This window comes from Muscardinus avellanarius, assembly GCF_963383645.1.
Source record: "Muscardinus avellanarius genome assembly, chromosome: 3".
NCBI lineage: Eukaryota > Metazoa > Chordata > Mammalia > Rodentia > Gliridae > Muscardinus > Muscardinus avellanarius.
In genome coordinates this window covers 120,349,760-120,365,694 of record NC_137788.1, presented here as the reverse complement: position 1 = coordinate 120,365,694, position 15,935 = coordinate 120,349,760, and the positions used below count along the sequence as shown (strand labels likewise).

General features: G+C 44.8%; 1 protein-coding gene across 1 annotated transcript; it reads left to right on the top strand.

Annotated features, from left to right (window-relative positions):
• Positions 1-7,239: 7,239 nt before the first annotated feature.
• LOC308260316 (nucleolar and spindle-associated protein 1-like) lies at positions 7,240-14,093 on the top strand (the record flags this gene model as incomplete). The annotated part of the gene is given in 6 exon segments (XM_080691622.1): positions 7,240-7,306; positions 10,791-10,793; positions 11,520-11,672; positions 12,194-12,574; positions 12,577-12,728; positions 14,004-14,093. Coding segments are annotated over 6 exon segments (846 nt in total).
• Between the last annotated feature and the right edge of the window lie 1,842 nt (positions 14,094-15,935).

The window sequence follows — 15,935 nt, the reverse complement described above, 5'->3', positions numbered from 1 at the left end:
CATAAACTGGGCATGGTAGCACAGGCCTGTAATCAGTACTTGAGAGGCTAAGACAGGATGATTGCAGGTTCAAGGCTAGCTTCAGCCACTTAGACACTCAGCAATTTAGTGAGACCTTGTTAAAAAGTAAAAAATAAAATAGAGCTGGGGGAGCCGGGCGTGGAGGCGCACGCTTGTAATCCCGGTTTGTAATCCCAGCATTCGGGAAGCTGAGACCTGGAGGATCGCGGTTCGTGGACAGCCTCAGCTAATTAGTGAGGTCCTCTGCAACTCAGTGAGACCCGGTTTCAAAATAAAGAATAAAAAAATAGGGCAGGGGGTGTAGCCCAGAGGTCGAATGCCCCTGGGTTCCATCCCCAGACCCGCAAAAAAAAAAAAAAAAAAAAAAAGAGCTGGGGGGTTAGTTCAAAGGCTGAATGCCCCTAGGTTCAATCCCTAATACCACAGAAATAAATAAATAAAAATCTAAGGCCAGGTGTGGTGGTGTACGCTTGTAATCCTTGCTCTTGGGAGGCGGAGACAGGAAGATCGTGCAGGTTCGAAGCCAGCCTCGCTGGCTTAAGAGACCCTGTTTCCAAATAAAAATATAAAAAATAGGTCTGGGAGTGTAGCACAGAAGTAGAAGGGTTTTCAGGAACCCCAGTACCACCACCAAAAAAAAAAAAAAAAATCTATATCACCGAATATGGTGGCACACACTTGTAATCCTAATACTTGGGAGGCTAAGACAAGAGAATCGTAGGTTCACGTCCAACCTCAGCTACTTAGTGAGACGCTCCACAACTTAGTGAGACCCCATTTCAAAATAAAGCTGGATGTGGTGGTGCACGCTTGTAATCCCAGCATTTGGGAAACAGACTGAAGGATTGTGGAGGACAGCCTCAGCTACTTAGGCCCTCCGCAACTTAGTGAGACCTTGTTTCAGAATAAAGAATAAAATATAGGGCAGAGAGTGTAGCTCTGAGGTTGAGTGTCCCTGGGTCCCATCCCCAGTATTACAAAAAGAAAAAAAAGAATAAAAATAAAATATGCCTAAACCCTTTTTATTTTGAGATAAAAAAATTTTTTTTGATACTTGGCATTGAATCCAGAGACATTCTACCTCTGAGCTACACCTCAGAACTTTTTTTTTCTTTTTTCTTTGCGGCTTTGGGGATGGAGCCCAGGGGCATTTGACCTCCGAGCCACATCCCCTGCCCTATTTTTTATTCTTTATATTGAAACAGGGTCTCACTAAGTTGCAGAGGGCCTCACCAAGTAACTAAGGCTGTCCACGAATCACGATCTTCTGGTCTCAGCCTGCCGAATGCTGGGATTACAAGCGTGTGCTACCATGCCCAACTTGTTTTTAATTTTTTTTTTTTTTTTTTTTTTTTTGCGGGTCTGGGGATGGAACCCAGGGGCATTTGACCTCCAAGCTACATCCCCTGCCCAATTTTCTATTCTTTATTTTGAAACAGAGTCTCACTGAGTTGCTGAGGACCTCACTAAGTAGCTGAGGCTGTCTGCGAACTGCAATCCTCCAGTCTCAGCCTCCCAAATGCTGGGATTACAAGCATGCACCACCACACCTGGCTCTTGGTTTTAAAATTTGAAACAGGGTCTTGCTAAATTTTGCAGAGGGTCTTACTAAATTGCTGAGGCTGTGCTTGAACCTGGGATCCTTCTGTCTTATCCTCCCAAGTACTGGGATGACAGGTGTGCGCCACCACTCCCAGCTGCAACTAGATGCTTAGTGTAGCACAATTTAATTCCTTTGTGCTCTTTAATGCTCTAAAACCCCTTTATTATCTGGGCATGGTGGTACACGCCTGTAATCTAGGTATTTGGGAAGCTGAGACAGAAGATGGCAGGTTCTCTGCCAGCCTTGGAAACTTAGTGAGACCTTGTTTCAAACCAAAAACAACAAAAACTAGTCTGAAGGTATAGGTCCGAGGTAGAATGCCATTGGGTTCAATCCCCAGTACTGAAAATATAAAAAATAAATAAATCCCCTCATTTGCTGAATCCCATTTAAATGGGATTTTAAGCCTCCGCTAAATGGTTTCAACCAAACTTTCTGGTCTCGCTTTCCACTCCTTCCTCGTGTGTGCACCCTACCCCCGGCCAGGCCGGCCGCACTCAGTGTCCCAGAGTGTCCTCCTCCGCCTCTGTGGCTTAGCGCATTGCTGCTCTCTACCTGGAATGCCTGTCCTTCCTTCCCCGGCTGTGCTTTGAGAAATGCCACCTGCTCTTCTGTAGAGAGGGAAATGTCCTTTCTGACATTTTGATTCCCACTCTTCTCATCTTTCACCTTACGATTAGATGTGATTTCATTCCCTTCTGAATACTCCATAGTATGCTGTCTTTAAAAAAAAATTTTTTTTGCATTACTGGGGATGGAACCCAATGGAACCCAGGGGCATTCTACTTCTGAGCTATACCCCCCAGCCCTGTTCTTTATTTTGAAACAGGGTCTCACTGAGTTGCAAAGGGCCTCACTGAGTAGCTGAGGCTGTCTGAGAACCGCGATCCTCTTGTCTCAGCCTCCCAAATGCTGGGGTTTCAAGCGTGCGCCACCACGCCCGGCTGTATCCTTTTTATCTTTATATTCTGCCTAGCTTCTAATAGAGTGCATTTCACAGAGTAAATATCTATGAAATTGATAGGTTGGGGTGTGTTTCTTATCAGTGTTGGACTTGAAAGCCCAGCTTCCGTACCATCTGCTACCCTGTAATATGTGGAGCCGGTCCCTCCACAGAGCCTGTGGCCCGCTTATTGATACATAAGTGGGGAAGGGCAGTGGGAGATGATGGTCTGTGTTCCTCTGAGGGGAAAATTGGACCAGGCTGATGTTTATAAGTGTGAGGAACATTGTGTACTTCCCCTTTTCTGGGAAATTCTTTCTTCACCCTTTTAGAAATCCAGTTGCCTCAGCTCTGCCACCCAGTGGGGGGTTCAGCTACTGTCAAGATTCTTTTTTTTTTTTTTTTTTGGTGGTACAAGGGGTGGAACCCAGAGGCTTTCTACCTCCAGGCTATACTCCCAGACCTATTTTATTTGGAAACAGGGTCTCACTAAGTAGCCGAGGCTGGCTTCGAACCTGTGTGATCCTCCTATCTCAGCCTCCCAAGCGCGGGGATTACAAGCGTGCACCACCACACCCGGCTTACTGTCAAGATTCTTAGTCCAAGAATTTCTGAGACCTGGTGAAGATGATTCTTGATCCTGAAAAGGACAAGATGAAGAAAATACAGTGTTTGTGACTGAGAGAATAAAACTTTATTATTATTATTATTTGCGCACATTTGGGGATGGAACCCAGGCGCATTCGACCTCCAAGGTACACCTCCCTGCCCTATTTTTATTCTTTTTTGTTGTTGTTGTTTTGTGGGTCTGGGGATGGAACCAAAGTGGCATATGACCTCCAAGATATACCCTCTGCCCTATTTTTTTATTCTTTAATTTGAAACAGGGTCTCACTAAGTTGTGGAGGGTCTCACTAAGTAGCTGAGGCTGTCCGCAAACCGCGATCCTCCTGTCTCAGCCTCCCAAATGTTGGGATTACAAGTGTGCGCCACCACGCCCAGTTCCTTTTTTTTTTTTTTTATTCTTTACTTTGAAACAGGGTCTCACTAGGTTGCAGAGGGCCTTACTGTGTAGCTGAGGCTGTCCTTGAACTGCGATAATCTGGTCTCAGCCTCCCGAATGCTGGAATTACAAGCGTGAGCCACCGGACCCAGCTTCTTCTTTTTTTTTTTTTTGAAACAGGGTCTCACTAAGTTGCAGAGGGCTTCACTAAGTAGCTGAGGCTGTCTGCGAACCACAGTCCTCCAGTCTAAGCCTCCCGAATGCTGGGATTACAAGTGTGAACCACCACGCCCAGCAGTAAACCATATTCTTAAATCTTTTTAAAAATATTTATTTATAGCCAGGCATGGTGGTGCACGCTTGTAATCCCCGCACTTGGGAGGCAGAGACAGGAGGATCGCGCAAGTTCGAAGCCAGCCGCGCTGGCTTAAGAGACCCTCTTTCCAAATTAAAAGTATAAAAAAGGTCTGGGAGTGTAGCCCAGAGGTAGAAGGGCTTCCAGAAATCCCAGTACCACAAAAAAAAAAAAAAATGGGATTGAATCCAGGGGGACATTCTCTGAGTGATACCCCAGCCCTATTTTATTTAATTTTTAATTTTTTTTTTTTATTTTTGGTGGTACTGGGGGTGGAACCCAGAGGCTTTCTACCTCCGGGCTATACTCCCAGACTTTTTTTTATATTTTATTTGGAAACAGGGTCTCACTAAGTTCCTGAAAGCCTCACTAAGTAGCTGAGGCTGGCTTTGAACCTGTGTGATCCTCCTGTCTCAGCCTCCCAAGTGCATTGATTACAAGCGTGCACCACCACACCCGGCTTAGCCCTATTTTATTTTACACTAAGTAGTAGCTGAGGCTGTCCTCGAACCACGATCCTCCTGTCTCAGGAACAGCGTCTAAGTTGCTGAGGCTGGCCTCACACTTGTGATCCTCCTGACTCAGCCTCCCAAGTACTGAGATTACAGGCATGTGCCGCCATGCCCAACTCAGTTTTTTGTTTGCTATACACAGTAATAGTTAACAGTACTTTCTTTCCTTGGTTGTGTACACGTGCAGGTGCCTGTGTATTGTGAAGCAGTTGCACCAAACATCTGATCACCACCAAGAGGCAGCAGATACTTTTCAGAGGAGAATATTTTAATTCAGAACACTCAAGTGATTTGCCTGTGGTTACACAGTTTGGACAAAATTCATCTGATTTATGGTTAAAAGACTTTCCACTAGTGCATCTGTGATCATTTATTTATTTATTTATTTATTTGTTTGTTTATTTTTGGTGGTACTGGGGGTGGAACCCAGAGGCTTTCTACCTCCGGGCTATACTCCCAGACCTATTTTATATTTATTTGGAAACAGGGTCTCACTGAGTTGCTGAGAGCCTCACTAAGTAGCTGAGAGCCTCACTAAGTAGCTGAGGCTGGCTTTGAACCTGTGTGATCCTCCTGTGTTTTCCTCCCTATAAAAAGAATCATCTTTGTAAAAAAAAAATTTTTTTTTGGTGGTACTGGAGATCAAACCCCGCAGAAGCATTCTATCTCTGAGTTATGCCCTATTTTTTTTTTTAATTCTTTATTTGGAAACAGAGTCTCACTAAGTTGCAAAGGGCCTAAGTAGCTGAGGCTGAATGAAAACCACAATCCTCCTGTCTCACCCTCCCATACTGGGCTTACAAGTGTGCGCCACCACACCTGGCTCTTTGGAAACTTTTTATGACTTCTCCAAGCAGACTTCCCACCTTTTTTACATTTTATATACTACTGATACGACCTTCCTATATACTGATAGTTTATCATGTAGCGATGTGTTTATCTGTTTCTTCACCTAACTTGAGATTCTCAAACATAGGAAGTGCTGTGTTCTGTGGCTTGGCATAGTTTGATAGATTCAAAAATTCTAAAGAAAGGCCAGGCATGGTGATGCTCGCCTGTAATACCAGGAGGATCCTAATTAGAAGCCTAAGGCAAAGCGGGTGTGGCTCACGCTTGTAATCCCAGCATTCAGCTTCAGCTACTACTTAGTGAGGCCCATTGCAACTCAGTGAGACCCTGTTTCAAAATAAAGAATAAATAGCAGGACATGGTGGTGCATGCTTGTAATCAATCCCTGTGCTTGGGAGGCCGAGACAGGAGGATCGCACAGGTTCGAAGCCAGCCTCAGCTACTTAGTGAGGCTCTCAGTAACTTAGTGAGACCCTGTTTCCGAATAAAATATAAAAAAAAAGGGTCTGGGAGTGTAGCCCGGAGGTAGAAAGCCTCTGGGTTCCACCCCCAGTACCACCCTAAGTAAATAAATTAATAAAAATAAAGAATAAAAAATTAGGTCTGGGAGTGTAACTCAGAGGTAGAATGCCCCTGGATTCCATCCCTAGTACTGAAAAAAAAAAAGCAGGAGGATAGCACATTCTAGGCCAGCCTCAGCAATTTTGTGAAAATCTTTCTCAAAATAATAAAAGCTGAGCTGGGTGTGGTGGTGCATGCTTGTAATCAATCTCTCATAATCCCAGTACTCGGGAGGCAGAGACAGGAGAATCTCGCACCTCAGCTACTTAGCAAGACCCTTCACAACTTAGTGAAACCCTATTTCAAAATAAAAAAGAAAAGCTGGGTGTGGTGGCGCACATTTGTAATCCTAGCATTTGGGAGGCTGAGACAGGAGGATCACGGTTCGCGGACAGCCTCAGCTACTCAGTGAGACCCTGTTTCAAAATAAAGAACAAAAAATAGGGCTGGGGATGTAGTGCAGAGGTCAAATGCCCCTGGGTTCCATCCCCAGACCTGAAAAAAAAAAAAAAAATCCCTAAAGTAGAGACAATCCAGTTAATCTTGATTTTCTCTTTCGCTTTCTCAGAGCACGCCCTCTGTTCACACATCAGTTTTATATTAGGAACCATATGTAACTGAGATCTTTCTATTAATTGTTGTAAAGGTGAAGAATAATTTGGTTTATGAGTAAGCAGGAAAAATTGAGGAAGGCCTTTTATTTGCCAACGTTCTGCTTTTTCCCTTTCTCGTGATCTGGTTCCCTGGCACCGCTTTTGAGAGCTGTAATTACTGGGCCGTGGATAGTATCTTTGTTTCCTTGAGAAGAAATGGAGGAAGGATACTATCCACGGCCCATATCACCTTTTCAAAATAAAGAATAAAAGAAAAAAATAGGATGGGGGGGAGGGTGGTGGCTCAGAGGTCGAATGCCCCTGAGTTCTATCCCCAGACCTGCAAAAATAAATAAATAAAAATTTAAAAAATAAAATAAAGAAGGCAAAAACAGGAATATCTCAGGTTCACGGCCAGCCTCAGATGCTTAGTGAGGCCCTCCACAACTTAGACTCTGCTTCAAAATTAAAAAAAAAAAAAAAAAAATCGGGCTTGGGGTGTAGCTCAGAAGTATAATGCCCCTGAATTAAATCCCCAATACTGGCCGGGCGTGGTGGCGCACGCTTGTAATCCCCGCGCTTGGGAGGCGGAGACAGGAGGATCGCGCAGGTTCGAAGCCAGCCGCTCTGGCTTAAGTTAGACCCTGTTTCAAAATATAAAATAGGTCTGGGAGTGTAGCCCGGAGGTAGAAGGGCTTCCAGGAACCCCAGTACCACCAAAAAAAAAAAAAAAAAAATCCCCAATACTGAAAGAAAAACTGATTTCAGGAGGATAATGGAATTCCAGTGCATCTAAAGCATGGAAGCTGTCCTGTACAGCGCTACCACAGTTCTTCGGCTGGTGGGACGGCATGAGCCCTGCATCAGTTGGCTGTGGCTTCATTGCCTAAAAACAGAATTGACTTCATCCACCCAGCATCCATTTGCTTCACTTTCAACAATGGGATAAATAATTGAGCTCTTATTTGGGGATATTTACTGACTTGTTCTAACTGCTACCAATAAAGCAGCCTTTACCATAAAAAAAAAAAAACAACAACAAAAAAGTGCTGGGGGTGTAGCTCAGAGGTGGAATGGTGAATGGCCCTAGGTTCAATCCCCAGTACCACAGTGGGCGGAGTCAGGAGGAGGAGCTGGTTGTGGGGGTACATGCCTGGAATCCCACTGCTGGGAAGCAGAGTCAGGAGGATCAAGGTTAGAAGACAACTTCAGCAATGTAGCCATTGTTTAAAAATAAACAAATAGGGATCTGATAAAGGCTAATTTGGTGCCGTGTGCTTGTATATCCTCACAAATCTTGTATTCCATTGAGATATTTGACTACAATGCACCAATAAAAATATATTTGAAAAAATAAATAGCCAGGCGTGGTGGCGCATGCTTGTAATCCCTGCGCTTGGGAGGCGGAGACAGGACGATCCTGCAGGTTTGAAGCCAGCCTTGCTGGCTTAAGAGACCCTGTTTTCAAATTAAAATATAAAATAGGTCTGGGAGTGTGGGAGTGTAACCTGGAGGTAGAAGGGTTCCATCCCCAGTACCACCAAAATAAATAAATTAAATAAATAAATAGAGCCAGGGGGGTGCTGCACACCTATGGTCCCAGTACTTAGGGGGGGGGGGCTGAGACAACGGGTCCAGGCTACACTCCCAGACCTATTTTATATTTTTATTTGGAAACAGGGTCTCTTAAGCCAGCAAGGCTGGCTTCAAACCTGTGCGATACTCCTGTCTCTGCCTCCCAAGCGGGGTGGGGGGGTGGTGGGGGTGGGGGTGGGGGTGGGGGGGGTGGATTACAAGCATGCGTCACCACGCCCGGCCAGCCTCAGCAATTTAGCAAGAACCCTCAACAGCCTAGGGAGACCCTGTTGCAAAACAAAAAGTGAAAAGGGCTGGGGTATAGCTCAGAGGTAGAATCCATCCTGAGATCCACCCCCAGTATCAAAATCAATTAATTAGTCAATTAATTATTAAAAATTAAAAGGTCTGGGGGTATAGCTCTGATATAGAATACCCCTCTATTCAGCCACCAGCAAAGCGTGCACACACACACACACACACACACACACACACATAATAAAATTGTATTTATTTATTTATTTATTGTGGTACTGGAGACTGAATTCAGGAGCATTCTACCTCTGAGCTATACCCCCAGCCCTATTTTTATTCTTTATTTTGAAACAGGGTCTCACTAAGTTGCAGAGGGCTTCACTATGTAGCTGAGGCTGACCAGGAACCTGTGATCCTCCTGTCTCAGCCTCTCAAGTACTGGAATTACAAGCCTGTGCCACCACACCTGGTTTACTTTTTATTTTTTATTTTTTCTTGTGATACTGGGGATGGAACCTACAGGCTTTCTACCTCCGGGCTACACTCCCACACCTATCTTATATTTTATTTGGAAACAGGGTCTCACTGGGTTGCAGAGGGCCTAAGTTGCTGGGGCAGGCCTTAAATCCCTGATCCTCCGGTCTCAGCTTCCCAAGTACTGGGATAAAAGTGTGTGCCACCACACCTGGATTATTATTAATTAATTATTTATTTATTTATCTATTTTTGTCGTACTGGGGTTGGAACCCAGGGGCTTTTCTACCTCCAGGATATACTCCCATACCTAGTTTTATACTTTATTTGGAAACAGGGTCTCACTAAGTTGCTGAGAGCCTCACTAAGTAGCTGAGGCTGGCTTCGAACCTGTGGGATCCTCCTGTCACAGCCTCCCAAGTGCTGAGATTACAATCGTGCGCCACCACACCTGGCTTATTCTTTATTTTTATTTTTTATTTGTTATTATTATTATTATTATTTTGGTGGTACTGGGGTTCCTGGAAGTCCTTCTACCTCCAGGCTACACTCCCTGACCTATTTTATATTTTTATTATTTGGAAACAGGGTCTCTTAATCCAGCGCAGCTGGCTTCGAACCTCTGATCATCCTATCTCAGCCTCCCAAGTACTGGTATTATTGGTGTGTGCCACCACACCTGGCTATATTATCACAAGTATAAGTAATTTGTTTCTTTTATTATTATGTTATTATTGTCATTTATTATTATTATTATTATTATTATCATCATCATCATTAATTTTGCAGTTCTGGGGATGGAACCCAGGGGCATTCTACCTCTGAGCTACACCCCAGCCCTATTTTTTATTCTTTATTTTGAAACCGGGTCTCACTGAGTTGCAAAGGGCCTAAGTACCTGAAGCTGTCTGCGAACCGCGATCCTTCTGTCTCAGCCTCCCGAATGCTGGGATTACAAGCGTGTGCCACCACGCCCAGCTCCCTGTTTTTGTGAACTGGGATTCTCTGGTCTCAACCTCTCAAATGCTGGGATTACAAGCATGCGCCACCACGCAGGATTCCCTGAATAACTTTTTAGTCACCAGCGCCACCTGCTGACCACTGATGAAGTGGAAAATTGGAATCAGGAGTCACAGAGTCACAGGCGTGTGTGTGTGTGTGTGTGTGTGTGTGTGTGTGTGTGTGTGTGTGTGTGTGTGTTACTGGGGATGAAAACCAGGGGCCTTCTAACCTGGAGGCTACACTCCCAGACCTATTTTAGATTTTTATTTAGAAACAGGATCTCTTAAACCAGAAAGGCTGGCTCCGAACCAGCGTGCTCCTCCTGTTAAGTAGCTGAGGCTGGCTTCGAACCTGTTCAATCCTCCTGTTTCAGCCTCCCAAGTACTGGGATTACATACCTGTGCCACCACGCCTGGCGGGGTTGACATTTGTGTGTGTGTGTGTGTGTGTGTGTGTGTGTGGTACTAGGGTTCCTGGAAACCCTTCTACCTCTGGGCTACACTCCCAGACCTATTTTATATTTTTTTTATTTGGAAACAGGGTCTCTTAAGCCAGCAAGGCTGGCTCCGAACCAGCGTAATCCTCCTGTCTCCGCCTCCCAAGTGTGGGGATTACAAGTATGCGCCACCACGCCCAGCAGGGTTGACATTTTTTAAACTAGAAAATAGGCAAGAGTCCTGTAACACACCTATAATCCCAGTCCTTGGAAGGCTAAGACAGGAATATTGCAGGTTCTAGGCCAACCTCAACAATTTAGCAAGATTCTCAGCAACCCAGCAAGACCTTGTTTCAAAATAAAAAATAGAAAATAACTTTGGTTGGAGGTGTAGCTCAGAAGTAGAATTCTCTGGGTAGCCCCCCCCCCCCCCAGTACTACAACAGACAAACAACAAAAGAAAAACTGGAAAATAGCCTTTCCATAGTTTCTTATCCTGGGAATGACATCCTGAAAAAAGTAATGTGGGCCTTGTAATATGGGCAGAGAAGAAAATGTAAAATAATTGGGCGCACTTTCCCTTTCTCATTCTCTTTGTGTTTTCCTAGAAAGTAAGTCTGTGTTTTTTGTTTTGTGGGATTTTTTTGTTTGTTTGTTTTTTTGCAGGTCTAGGGATGGAACCCAGGGGCATTTGACCTCCAAGCTACACCCCCTGCCCTATTTTTTATTCTTTATTTTGAAACCGAGTCTCACTGAGTTGCAGAGGTCTCACTAAGTAGCTGAGGCTGTCCGCAGACCGCAATCCTCCGGTCTCGGCCTCCCAAATGCTGGGATTACAAGCATGCGCCACCACGCCTGGCACCGAAAGTCTGTGTTCTAATCTTCCTTTTCTAAACCTTTTTTGTCTGATTCACTATAGGAAGAAGGAAATTTAGGCTAATTAAAAAATACAGATTTATTTAGGTATACTTGGTATATAATAAACTGCACATATTTATTACTTTTATTCATTTATTTTTGGCGGTACTGGTGATGGAACCCAGGGGCATTCTACCTCTGAGCGTCACCCCCAGCCCTATTTTTATTCTTTATTTTGAAACAGTATCTCATTGAGTTGTATAGGGCCTCACTAAGTAGTAGCTGAGGCTGTGCTCAAACCCCGATCCTCCTGTCTCAGCCTCCCAAATGCTGGGGATTTACATTACAAATGTTACAAACGCGCGCCACCATGCCCAGCTTAAATTGCACATATTTAAAGGGCATTATTAGGCGTGGTAGTTTTGAGCTGCGCTCCTCTCACTGCTGGACCGCTCCTCTTCCCATCACCTGGGCTGTAGAACGTGATGACCGTCCCTCGGTGGAGGAGCTGGACTCCTTCAAGTACAGTGACCTGCAGAACTTAGCCAAGAGCCTGGGACTCCGGGCTAACCTGAGGGCAGACAAGTTGTTGAAAGCTTTGAAAGCCCATCTTAAACAAGCAAGAAAAGAAAGTAAGAATCAGGATGAAAGTCAAACTTCTGCACCCTTCTGTGATGAGAGTGTGGTACAGATTAATAATCAGGAACAAGCCAAGAGGGAGCCAGTTGGCCGTGTTACCAAAACAAGGAAGACACGAGAAATGGTCCACGCAGATCCTGACTCCCAGGATCATTCTGAGGTAAAAATAAGTGAAGCAGGAAGGCGTGGCGGCGCACGCTTGTAATCCCTGCGCTTGGGAGGCTGAAACAGGAGGATCGCATGGGTTCGAAGCCAGCCTCAGCTACTTAGTGAGGCTCTCAGCAACTTAGTGAGACCCTGTTTCCAAATAAAATAGAAAATAGGTCTGGGAGTATAGCCCGGAGGTAGAAAGCCTCTCCACCCCTAGTACCACCAAAAATAAAAATAAAAATAAGTGAAGCAACTGAATTCCAGAATCAAGTGAAGCACGGAGACCAGGATCTCAGGACTGCAAATGTTCTTTCTTTTGCCGCACCAGAGCTGAGATGATAATGAGAAACAAATGACTGTGAAGATTCAAAGGGACCTTCAGAAAGAAAGTCTCTCCACACAGATGGCTTTTCCAAGCTTGGCAATAATAAAAGAACTGCACCCACTACTCCAAACTTTAAGAAGCTTCATGAGGCTCGTTTGAAGGAAATGGAGTCCATTGATGAATATATTAACAGAAAAAAGAAACATTTCGAAGAACACAACTTCTCTAATGAACTGAAGAAGCAGCCTTGCAATAAGGAAGGAGCAGTGACTCCGGTTTCAAGAGGAGGCCTCTCGGTGGTTTGTACACCCACCAGCCGGCGGCATTCCAGAGGCTGGTCCCATGCCCTGGGAGCCAGAGCATTGCACATCCGAAGGGAGTCAGGCAGGCGCAGTATGCTCTCGGCAACTAAAACGAACGTCAGCAATCACTGACCAAGACTCTAGCTGGAAAGTCTCCACGTGTGACCACATCTGGGAGTACCACAAAAGGCCAGGCTGTGCTGGGGACGCCCAAGTTAAAGATCACCAAGGGGAATTCTGCTGCTGTTATTACCCCATTCAAGCCAGGCGTGGTGGCGCACGCTTGTAATCCCAGCGCTTGGGAGGCTGAGACAGGAGGATCGCACGGGTTCGAAGCCAGCCTCAGCTACTTAGTGAGACCCTGTTTCCAAGTAAAATAGAAAATAGGTCTGGGAGTGTATCCCGGAGGTAGAAAAGCCCCTGGGTTTCACCCCTAGTACCACCAATAAACAAACAAACAAACAAACAAGGTCATACTAAATTGCTGAGACTGTTCTCAGAACTTTGATTCTCTTGTCTTAGTTAACTCCCAAGTATTGATATTGGGGGAGGGGGTGTCACTGCACCTGCCTATTATTTGTTTGAAATCAGCAACTAGGAGTGCAATTTCTGGGTTATGTAGTCAATGTAAACTTACCTTTTTATAAATCTGCCATAGCCGGACGTGGTGGCACATGCTTATAATCCCAGCATTTGGGAGGCTGAGACAGGAGGATCACAGTTCGCAGCTAGCCTCAGCTACTTTGTGAGGCACTTTTCAACTCAGTGAGACTCTGTTTCAAAATAAAGAATAAAAAAAAAATAGGGGTAGATGCCACTGTCCCCCCTCGGCAAAATGCAAGCGTGACAAAAAATGCTTGCATTCGGCAAGGCCCACGGAGGCCACGCCCCGAGGAAGGAGATGTCATCTCTGGCAAAAATACTCCCTGCTCTTAGATTTCTACACTAATAAGCTCCGATGATCTAAAACAGGATCCCAAGAATTAGGACTGTGGAAGAAGTTGAGTCCATGAAAGATAAATTTTCTAGTAAAGGGCAGCCAGAATTCAGGGGCTGCAAAATTCTTTTCGTTTTTTCCCGCAGGCAGGTCCTTTGATCTAAAGATTAGCTCCCAGCACCTCTCTGCCAGCAGGGGAAGCTGCAAATCTACCTTTTGCCCCATTTCCCAAAGAGATGTAAAACTGTCTCTGAAATTTGGGCCATTTGTTTCCCCCTTAAGAGATGCTGATAAGCTCTTACCTTAACGAAAGCCTACCGTTTGTGACTCAGCAGCAGGACAGTTAAAAAAAAAAACCTCAAAAGTCTGCCCCAAGATCATACATTAAAGAACAATTATAGAAATCCAATCACCTGTGTTATAATGTTTTTGCCCTACTAACTGTAATATAAGTATTGCCTTATAGGGGATGGCAGAGCAGACAGGACCAGCCAAATCTGCAATGCAGCCTATGGATCTTGATAAAGGAGGGCCTGGACTAAGCCCTAGAGACAAAAAGACTCTGGAAGGATCAAAGGAGATCCTAGAAGACTGAATTTTCCCAAAACAGACTTTGGGTGTGACCCCCACCTTTATGGACGCCTACCTGTCCCGGATGCCTTTCCGGACTCGGACCTTGCCCCCTAGGGATCACCTGTGAGGACAGAAACCTGATTCCAATGACAAAGGCCAAGGGGGCTGACTTTAATCACCTAGTCCCAGACGAATCTTAAACTGTGACACCATGGATCTTCTTTTATCCCGTTTATCTTGTTTACACTTAATGCCTCACTATTGTCCTTTGGTGCTTACACGGGGTATAGGGTATAAATACTGGTGATGGAAATTAAAACATTGTCAATTGCACAAGAGGCATTTGTCCATGTCAATCATTTCAGATTTTTTTTTTCCCGGAGAGGAATCTCCACTTTTAGTGCCATGAGCAGGAACTTAAAGGAGTTTATTTCATAAAAAGGGAAAAAATCGCTGCAGATAAGTGGCTGCAGAACTGCAACCGAAACCCTTGCCCATCTTTCTGAGGATCTTGGTCCCAAATGGACTCAGTGCCCGATTTATTATTCCTGATTAAGCAAGTTCGCAGCAGGTAGAGTTGTAGCTCAGAGGTAGAAATGCCCCTGGGTTCCATCCCCAGTGTAGCAAATAAATAAATTAATTAGTTAATTAAATTAAGTCTGCCAAGCCATTTTGCAAAGTGGTTGTGCTATTTGACAGTCCCACTGACAGCACGCAAAGCTTCACAGATTGCCAACAAGATGTTAGTCTTTTTCATTTTAATATTTTAGTCTGTAGTGCTTTTTCATTGTGGTTTATATCTGATTTCCATTTCCCTGATGACTAATGATGCTGAGCATCTTTTTATGCGCTTATTTTGAGCTACCCGTTTTATTTTTGGGGGAATGAGGCTTTGAACCCAGGGACATTGAATCTCTGAGTGACAGCCCCAGTCCTATTTTTTTTTCCTTTTTTTTTTTTTTGGTGGTACTAGGGGTGGAACCCAGAGGCTTTCTACCTTCGAGCTACACTCCCTTTTTTTATTTTATTTGGAATCAGGGTCTCACTAAGTTGCTGAAAGCCCCACTAAGTACCTGAGGCTGGCTTCGAACCCCTGCGATCCTCCTGTCTCAGCCTCCCAAGTGCGGGGATCACAAGCGTGCGCCACCACGCCCGACATTATTTTATTTATTTTTTAAGTTTGAAACCGGATCTCACTAAGTTGCTGAGAGTCTTGCTAAGTTGCCTAGGCTTGCCTCAAACATGGGATCTTCCTGTCTCCGCCTCTGAAGTGCTGGGTTTACAGGCGTGCACCACCATGTCCGGCCTCAGCTCCTCTTTTTTTTTTTTTTTTGCGGGTTTGGGGATGGAACCCAGAGGCATTTGACCTCCGAGCTACACCCCCTGCCCAATTTTTTATTCTTTATTTTGAAACAGGGTCTCACTGAGTTGCAGAGGGCCTCACTAAGTAGCTGAGGCTGGCCGTGAACTGCGATCCTCCGGTCTCAGCCTCCTGAATGCTGGGATTACAAGCGTGCGCCACCACGCCCGGCTTCTCAGCTCCTCTTTATTGTTCAGCTCCACGACCAAAGCCAAATTACTTGGATTTAGTTTTTGCTTCTGGTATGTGTGTGTGTGTGTGTGTGTGTGTGTGTGTTTGTTCCTGAGAATGGAACACAAGAAGGGCTTTCTACCTCCAGGCTACACTCCCAGAACAAATATATATATATATATATATATATATATATATATATATATACACACACACACACACACACATACACACACACACACACACACACACACATATATATATATATATATATATATATATATATATATATATATATGAAACAAGGTCTCACTAAGTTGCTGAGAGCCTCACTAAGTGGCTGAGGTTGGCTTTGAACCTGTGCGAGCCTCCTGTCTCAGCCTCCCAAGTGCTGGGATTACAAGCATGTGTCACCACGCCTGGCTCTGACATTTGTAA